The sequence below is a fragment of the Hyaena hyaena genome, unplaced genomic scaffold (assembly GCF_003009895.1).
Source record: "Hyaena hyaena isolate Hyena2069 unplaced genomic scaffold, ASM300989v1 scaffold_194, whole genome shotgun sequence".
Taxonomy (NCBI): domain Eukaryota; kingdom Metazoa; phylum Chordata; class Mammalia; order Carnivora; family Hyaenidae; genus Hyaena; species Hyaena hyaena.
In genome coordinates, this window is record NW_024080826.1 from 397764 (window position 1) to 407032 (window position 9269).

The following is a 9269-nucleotide window of genomic DNA, read 5'->3' on the forward strand; positions in this document are numbered from 1 at the left end:
TAAGTGACTGAAGAGATAATCGTGGGTAAAGTAATTAGAGCCTGCACACCCTCCTTCATTCAGACCACGCAGACGACACAGGCAGAAATGTTTGCACTTTAGCAGTAATGACGGTATTAGCGCTGGACGTGTAGTAACACATTTAATGCCTCCACTTAGTCTTTTTGTTTTCACCTGAGCCCATGCATTAGCTGTTAGGCCCTGTGATGCGTGGATGAATGCTTTTTACACACCAACCTCCAAAAGCATCCAAGAAAGTACCAACCTCACAAGGTTTGCCCAGGAGGGACCCACCCCATGAACACGGTGGAGGAGAATGACACTTCTTTCTTGGTGAACTGGTAATGCCGGGGCCGCCATTTCTCTGCCTCTGGACACCTTGTGTGATCCTGGCCTTAGAGATGGCCATGGCAGAAACGAGCATTTCTAAGGGTGCTGCAGGCTTGGGGTTTTATGACATGGATGTTGGTGTTGGGTGTGTTCATTTGGACCACGTGGACACTTGCCACATCTAATATGACATCGGTATAATTAGATGCTAGGAGCATTTCATCTTGGAATTACAAATATAAAGCACAGTGTTTCATTTTTAAGGAAATCATTCATTCTTTTAACAGATTTAGATTGAGGGCCAACTATGTTCCAGGCCCTATTCAAGGTGTTGGGGATGCAACAATGAAGGAAATAGCCAAACACTAAAAATTCCAGCCACGGGGTGCTTACGTCCCCTGGGGAGACTCTTGGGTCTGGCGTCTTTCATGAAATGGAAAATCTGAAAGATTCTTCCTGTGGTTTATTCCTGTTTTTCATGATGATAAGTATTCTGATTTATAAAGATACTACAGTACATTTATTCACCTGTTGATGGAAGTTTGGGTTTCCAGTTTGAGGCAGTTACAATTAAGACTGCTATGAATGTTCGTGTTCAAGTATTTTCATGAGCATGTTTTCATTTCTCTAGAATGCATCCTGGCTGTGCGACTACTGGGTCAGATCGTAATGCGTACATAAGTCATAAGAAATTGCCAGACTCTTCCCCAGAGTGGTCTTTCCATTTCATACTGCCACCCGCAGTGTGTGAACATTCCAGTTATTCCACATCCACACCAACACGTGGCTTCATCCGATTTCAGCCGTTCATTGTCTTGCATTGTGATGGTTCATGGTGGTTTGATTTACATTTTCCCGTCACCAAAGGTGGGGCCATCTTTTCAGGCCACACTTTTGTGAAGTATCTGTTAGTCTTTTGTTCAGTTTTACTGTGGTATCTTCCTATTGAGTTACAGTAGTTCTTTATATATTCTGTATATGATTCCTTTGTCAAATATGTAAACTGTTTTCTCCCAGTCTGTAGTTTGCATTTTTATTTTCACAGTGCTGTCTTTTGATGAGCAGGAAAACCTAACTTTGGGAAGTCTAACTTATCATTTTTTTTCTTTTATGCATCATGTCTGAGAAATCTTTGCCTTTGCTTACCTCAGTACTATAAAGATATTCTCTGGTGTTTTCTTCTATAAATGCCATAGTTTTAGCTTTTATGGTTAGGTCTGTGATCCATCTCAAAAGCAATTTTTTTGTAGGAGTTATGGGTTCAGGTTTATCTTTTCCATACAAATATCCAGTTCTTTCAAATGATTGTATGCTCCTCCTCAAATGCCTTAGTGCCTTTATTGAAAATCAGTTGACCATAGGTGAGGGTCTGTTTTGTGATTCTGTATCATGTTCTATTGCCACGTCTTTATGTCCCAATATGACATTGTCTTGATAGTTGTAGCGTTGTGTGTGGTAAACCATACAGTCAGATGGTGTAAATTCACCCTCATTCTTCCTCTCTTTCATGTTTGTTGTGGCGGTTTAGTACCTTTGCATTTGCAAGTAAATTCTAGAATCAGTGTGTCAATTTCTACAAAAGTAGTGCTGGGATTCTTTCTTCCCTTAATACTTCAGTGCGTATTCCATAGGATCAACCGTATTTCCTTACAGAACGACAGCTTCAAGTTCAGGGTGTATGTCAGATTGCATCATTGTCCAGTTCCCTTCATTGCCTGAGTGATTCTACTGAGACTTCCTCCCTGGGACAGAAGGCTGTCCGTATTGTTTTAGTGTAAACAGTGCCTCCACCTTTCATGACCTTGAAATGTTTGATACATGCAAAGCAGTTATTGTACAGAGTGTCCCTGGATTTGAATTTGGCTTGATGTTTATGGCGTTGTAACGTTCATTATTAGATTCTGGCTATGCATTTTTTACTTAAAAGTAGATAGGTGATGCTTCATTTTCAGGGTCTTGCATGTGGAAGTACATGATGTCTGCCCGCCCCTTATTGATACTGTTAATTGTGCTCACTTGGCTCGCTCTTTCTTTTAAAAAAAATTCTCATTATATAGTTATTTTTCTCTTTATATGTGAAAATAATCTGTGAGAAAATCCTGTTAGGATTTCGATGGATGGGTGGGATTGTACTTGGGGAGAAGTGACTCCTTAAAGCCAGTGAATAGTCCACTCTATGAATATGGTATATATTTCTATTTCTGTTTCTTTTCTTTCTCTCTACAGTGTTTTGAAGTTTTAAGTGTGCAGGTCTTACATGTACTTTATTAAGTTTATTCCTAAGTATTTCCACCATGTTTAAGTGTATAATCCGTGGCGGTAAGTACGTTTCACACTGTTTCGCAGCCATCCTCACCATCCATTTTCAGAACTTTCTCATCTTTCCAAACTGAAACTCTGTATCCGTTAAGCAATGACTCCTCCTTTTCCCTTCCCCCTAATTCTTAGCAACCATGATTCTACTTTCTGTCTCTATGAATTTGACTACTCCTCTGTGTACTTTTAACATGATTGTAAATGACCTTTTAAAAACTTTCATTTGCTAATTGTTACATATAGAAAAATGATTGTATTGACTTAATCCTGTGGTTTTACCAAATCTGTGCTAGTTTTAGTAGTTCAAAAATATATTCCTTAAAGGGGCACCCGGGTGGCTCAGTCAGTTAAGCATCTGACTCTTGATCTCAGCTCAGGTCTTGATTTCAGGGTTGTGAGTTCAAGCCCCGCATTGGGCTCCATGTTAGGCATGCAGCTTACTGGGGGAAAATAAGTCATTCATTCCTTATATCCAGGAATTTTTCTATACTTTTCTTCAAACCAATTTTATGTGTGTACCATTGAGGGGAAGGTGCCTGCCCATCTGCCCACTGTCTTCTCTGCCCTTTGTGATAAACACTTTCTGTCCTTCCTCTGTCTCTTCTCAGTCACCTACTCTTCTTGCTTTTTAGGTTTTTTTAATCAATATTGTAGTTATTCATGTCTCCCTCCCTTGACCATTAATTTGTTGGTGTGTAAGTTTCTTCTTCATCTGTGTCATTAGGCCTTTGATTAGTGCCTGGGACATTAGGAATGTAGGAGATACTCAAAATTGAATGTCCATGACATCGAGATTCTGTGATTCAGTACCCATGTCTGTTCCACTTGTGTGGTTTAAGGGATGTTATGGACGGTGGCTTCTGCCTCCAGTGCTTTTCTTTGGTCTTTGAGTGGCCCCGTGTACACACTTCTCCAGCCCTGTCACTCCTCAGAGGTCCCCAACTATGCCCCATAAAGATAAACCATAGTTGTGCTTGAAACTAGAAAGTAATTCCCATTTATTTTATCAAAATTCAGAAACCTGAAGCATGTTACTTTCAGCCCACCTCTGTTTGTCTGTGGACATTCTCTACAATTCAGATTAGACGCCCCCCGAGCGGAGTGAGCGGTGGATGCAATGGCCTCGAACCCGTTCTCGGCGTGTCTTCCCCGCCCCCTGCTCCTTCCCTCCTTCTGGGGGCACCTGACCAGGGGCCAGGGCGAAGGCCACAGCAGAGGACCAGGCTTTCTATTCCTTGACTCTTGAGGTGGAGAAAAGAAATTGCTCAGCCTTGTGGGGTCACCCCAAGGGACCGAAGCCTGGGGTGGGTGACAGTAAACAGAGTATGCGAGTCTCAGTGATTTTCCTGGTGTAGCGTGGGAGCACCCGAACTCAGCGGCAAACAGCGACGTGTAGCGCGCACCCTGGGGCAGAGTTGACTTGCACTTGGGTGTGTTTGGCAAGCGTAGGCATTGGCTTTAATTTAATCAGCAGTTCGCTCAGCTCACAGAGAGTGAAGGGGGGTGCGCTGGGTGGGTATTGTTAGCACATGTGCTTGGCTAATTCCACTATGTTTAAGGAATCCTTGACCCAAAGAAATAATGGCTAAGCGAGCTTACAAGGAAGGGCGTCCAGCCCTTGTTGACACCACAGTCTCTTTGTTTAGATTATTTATGGTTCCAGGTTCCTTTCTTTGAGAAAAAAAAAGAGCTCTTGCAGGTGCCAAGGAGGGACAGAGCCAGAAGCGGCTGAAGAGAGGGTGTCCCGCCAGGTCCTTTGTCTCCACTGCTAGGCGTGACCAGATTTTACATCTGGGGGGGAGGGGAGCTAAGGTAGGGATTTTTAAGGCCATGCAGCGGAATTGGACACAACACAGCATTTCATTGGGCCGTGGTCATAGTGTAGGGTGAGATGACAAATGTTAGGCTTAAGGGCAGGTGACAGACTTGCTGGAAAAAACAGTCTTAATGACAGGCCTAAGGCACATGCTAGAAGCTTGTCCTGGGAGCCCTGGCCCCTCGCCTTTACTCCCCAGCAGATGGGAGCCGTCATGCATCTGCGTGGTGGCTTCTGCTGTGTCCTTAGAGCGTCATGAGGGCCCTTGGAAAAGCGCCTGGGTCCTCAGAATATCTGATCCATCGGCTGAAGGCAGGAGTGACGGGTTCTGCAGGGAAGAATGTGACCCAGACTCCACCGGGGGGGTAGGGGGGTCAAGTAGTGGGCGTGTGCGGGCTGTTCCCCTTGGGCCCTGGGGAGGGAGTCAGACTGAGGGGCCCAGCAGGAGGGCCATGCGTTTGGCCAGCACCCCGTCAGTCCCCCATGTTTCTACGTGTGGTCTGAGCCACCTACAGCACGCACACATGCACGGTCTCCCCGTGAGCAGCACCTTGCATCAGTGTGGTGTGTTCATTACAGGCAGTGAGCTGGTATCAATACGTTAATGATCAAGTCAAGTCTGTAGTAGATGTGAGCATTCACTCTTGCTGATGTCCATTCTGCAGATTTCCAGAATGTTCAGTTGACTCTTCAACAACACGGGGACTGGGATGCTGACCCCCTGCATGGTTGAGAGTCAGTGTATAACTTCTGACTCCCCCCAAAACTTGACTACTAATAGCCCATTGTTGACTGGAAGCCTTACCAATGACTTAGGCCACAAACATGTAGTTTGTATGTATTATATGCTGAACTCTTCCAATAAGGTACGCTACAGAAAAGAAAATGTTATTGAGAAAATCCTAAGGGAGGGTCATCTGGGTGACTCAGTCTGTTGAGTGTCCAACTCTTGATTTCGGCTCAGGTCATGATCTCATGGTCCGTGGGTTCCAGCCCGAGTCGGGCTCTGCGCTGACAGCATGGAGTCTGCTTAGGATTCTCTCGCCCTCTCTTTCTCTGCCCTTCTCCCTCTCATAACCTCTTTCAAAATAAATAAACTTTTAAAAATTAGTAAGGGAGAGAAAATACATTTTCCACACTATATTGTATTTACTGAAAAAAGTTTCCTGTAAATGGACTCATGAGGTTCAAACTTGTGCTATTCAGGGGACAAATGGATAATGACCTCTAGCCACCATTGTATCACACAGAGTAGATTCACTGCCCTAAAGTCTCCAGTTCTTTGCCCGTTCACCCCACGTTCCACCCCCCCCCACCAGCCCCCAGCAACCACTGATCCTTTTACTGTCTCCACAATTTTGCCTTTTCCAGAATGTCACAGAGTTAGAATCACACATAGGTGGGCTCCTTCATTGGTATTCCATCTCGTATCCTGCGTGCAAGGTTCCTCAGTGTCTTTTCGTGGCTCCTTCGTTCCTGGCACTGAGTAACGTTCCTCCGTCTGGATAGACCACAGTTTGTTTATCCGTTCACCTACTGAAGGACAGCTTGGTGCTTCTGAGTTTTAGGCAGTTATAAATAAAACTACAGTCCACATTTGTGAGCCGAGTTTTGTGTGGTCCTTTTCGATTCATTTGAGTGAATACCAGGGAACGAGACGGCTAGATCATAAGGTGAAGATTTTAAAGGAAAAAATGAATCATGAAGGGTACTGAGGTCTTCGTTCGGCTGTGCTCACAGACTGTGTCTTTCCCAGAGATGACTACCATGAGGACGGATTCTGCCAGCCTTACCGAGGGATCGCCTGTGCGCGCTTCATCGGGAACCGGACCATTTATGTGGACTCCCTCCAGATGCAGGGAGAGATCGAAAATCGAATCACAGGTAGGAGCCCCACAGCTTCGTGCTGAGAGAGTGAGCGCCCGCTTGTGTTTGCCAGTTACTCTCTTGGACGGTCAGTCCCTGTTCTGTGGGTCTTGCAGCGGAAACCTTTATTAGAGGCATTTGGAATTGCCACCGTGGCTTATTCTAGAATGCTCCCATTGGCGTGCTCACATTAACAAGTGCTTAGAATATACATCTGGTATGCCTAGTTAGGCCAACCAGACGGGTCTGGAGTCGTGCCTTGTCGTGTTCTCACTACGTTGCCAGGGCCTTCTGTCCCCAGGCTGGCCACACTGTGGCATGCACCGGGGCCCAAGGCATTTGATCCCTTGACTTCTTCGTTCTGTCTTTCCTGTCTGAGACTCGTGCTTGGTGACTAGGGGCACAGGCCCACCTTTGCCATTCGGGAAGGAGGTTTGCAGGTCACCGGTGCTGCGTGGGGACACCGCACAGTCAGACCGTATCAGCCTTCAGTCCCCAGGGAACGGTCGAGATTTCAGGGGCCTTCGCAGCTCGGGCAGTGCGGCCAGTCACTCAGCACAAAGCGACTGGCTCTCTGTCTCCTTAGGAGTAACGTTTCTGGTCACTGTTAGTCCTCAGCGCGCTGACTTCTACTCGTTGATGTGAAGGTCATCTTAGGGGAAGTCCTTTGGGAAGGAAGAAAATGAATTAGACCAAACCCCCCAGAGCCCTGCTCCCCCGTCTCTGCCGTCCCCACAAACACACACTGGCACTACTCGCAGGCCTCCGAGGCTGAGCGGCCCAGGAGACGCGGGGGGCATGCAGAGAACGCGGTGCCCTGCTGAGGGCCAAGAGTGAGGTCCTAGGCAGACGCCCCTGGAGGTGTCATTGGGGCGTCCTTCTCAGTTCAGGTCCACCTTGCCTTTCACCTCAGCCTGGAGGGTCTAGAGTCACGGTCAAGCAAAGACCTGCCTGGCCCGTGGGGACTGAGGCCCTGAGGACAGGGCCAGGCATCCAGTGAGGAGTGGAGAGGGCAGTGGGGGCCCAGCAGGAAAATGTCTAGAAAACACTGGTATCTCTCTTTGGAAAAGCTTTTCAGGCCATTTGAAGCCAAACTTCTAGAACCTTTTTTGGCCACCGCACACTGTAAAATCTGTGCTTTATGTTAGGGCTTAGTATCCACATGCATTTATCTCACAGACAGGAAATGGGTTACGGGAGACAAAACGCACCCTTAACAAAAGCAGTGCTTTTTCTCTTCGGTTTTATTTCATTAAGGGAAAGAAGCGGGTTACAGCCTTAAGGTGAACCCTGCAGTCTGACATCCTCTCTTTGGTTCTAATCTTTTCAAACACTAGCCACAGACTCTAGAATTTTACATCCCGCTAACTGGCAAACCCCGATTCAAGGCACAGGTTGCCCCTCAGTTAGCTCTTCAGGAACCGTGTGAGGCGTTAAACGACTCCGATATCTGAGCCAACTGATTTCACAGCAGTCGTTGGGAAAAGTCTCAAAAGAAGACCTCTCGATTTGTGGATGTTTGGGAGCGTGAAGTGGAAGTGGCTTTCAACTGGCTGGCTTGCTGTGTAGACACTGTGATGGTTGTGGAGGCGTTCTGTGTGGAGAGCATTGCTTGTCCCAGGAGTCTGGAAGCTTCCAAGGGAAGGGCCCCAAGGAGTCTTCAGACTAACGTGGGGCGCGGGCGAAGGCGAGTAGTGAGTTGTTGGACCTTCCGGGTGTGTGGAATTGTAAGTCAGCCCCTACGTGATACCTTCTGAGGGGAGGCGAGGGGAGGCCCTTAGAGGGTCAGCTGTGACACCGTGTTGGTGGGTTACCCCAGAAGAAATGCCAGGTTTGGCCTCCTTAGAGAGTCTGTCTCTGCCTGGTGGTCAGGGTCTACGTCATGGCAGAATGCTGTGGCCAGAAGGGACCAGGCGGGACGTGACTGCACCTGGCTGCCCACACGGGCTCTGTGCAGCCTTCCAGTCCAGGGTGCGGTCTCAACAAGTCACTTGACAGATAAAGACACAGGACCAGAAGGGGACTGAGTGACCCGCTGTCCTGTAGTAACAACAGGGCAGGGGGCTGCCACCCCAGCTCGTGTCCCTGGGGCTACTGCCGGTGCCCAGCGGGTCCCCCAGGATAACGGGTGCCCAGCGGGACCCCCAGGATAACGGGTGCCCGCAGCGCCACCTGCTGGTCGCACTGGGTTCTGCACCACAAGTCCTGGGTAGAGCTGGGGCTTCCCAGGGCCTAAATGTGTCGGCAAAGGGGCCCCTCTTTTCTGGCTGCCCCGGATCAAATTTTGTTACAAGCCGGTCCTTCACAGGTCAAAGGGGATGGGCCTCCTGGCAGTGAGCACGCCGGCTGATGCCTTCTTTTGGGCCCCGATGGCCGAGAGAGGGCGAGTAAGGTCCCCCCACAGCTCTGCTCACCCGCAGCTCCCACCCGTGTCCTCTCCCCGCACCAGGGCTCGGGGTCATCCCGACTGTGACACCGCACGCCAGCCCGTCCCGGCCCCGGAGCCGCCCGCCTCTCCCCGCCTCTCCCCCTGCGTCACCAGCGTCCCGCCCTCCGTCTCGCCCCTGCCTGCGCCAGGGCCTTCTTACCCCTCGCCCTGGGGCGCAGTCCGCAGGGCTGGCCCCGGGCCGCAGGGGCCTCCCCAGGCCCAGGCGCCTGCCTGCAGCCCCACAGGCCCGGGTCCCGGCAGGGCCCTGGGAGTGGCCTTGGGGTCAAAATCCGAACGCCCCATTGATGGAAAAAGCATCCGGCGGGACGAGGCCCCTGTTTCCCTTTTGTTGCACCTTGGATGGTGTTAAGGGGCCGGCGGTGACCAGGGACGTGCTGTGTCCGGTGCCAATCCGGGCAGCTCTGGTGCTGCCTGGGGGCTGCTGGTGTGAGAGCCATTCTGAGTGTGTGCGGGGCAGGGGGGAGGGCCCATGGGAGGGGGAGGGGAGGGGCC

General features: G+C 49.2%; 1 protein-coding gene across 1 annotated transcript in view; it reads left to right on the top strand.

The window, feature by feature from the left end:
* The window catches only part of ROR2 (receptor tyrosine kinase like orphan receptor 2), a gene marked incomplete at its 5' end in the record, with an annotated part of 38949 nt that overhangs the window by 19686 nt on the left and 9994 nt on the right, over positions 1-9269 (top strand). The window contains one exon of the mRNA XM_039241476.1: positions 6219-6346. Coding sequence (XP_039097407.1) covers positions 6219-6346 — 128 coding nt within the window. The remainder of the gene's footprint in view (positions 1-6218; positions 6347-9269) is intronic.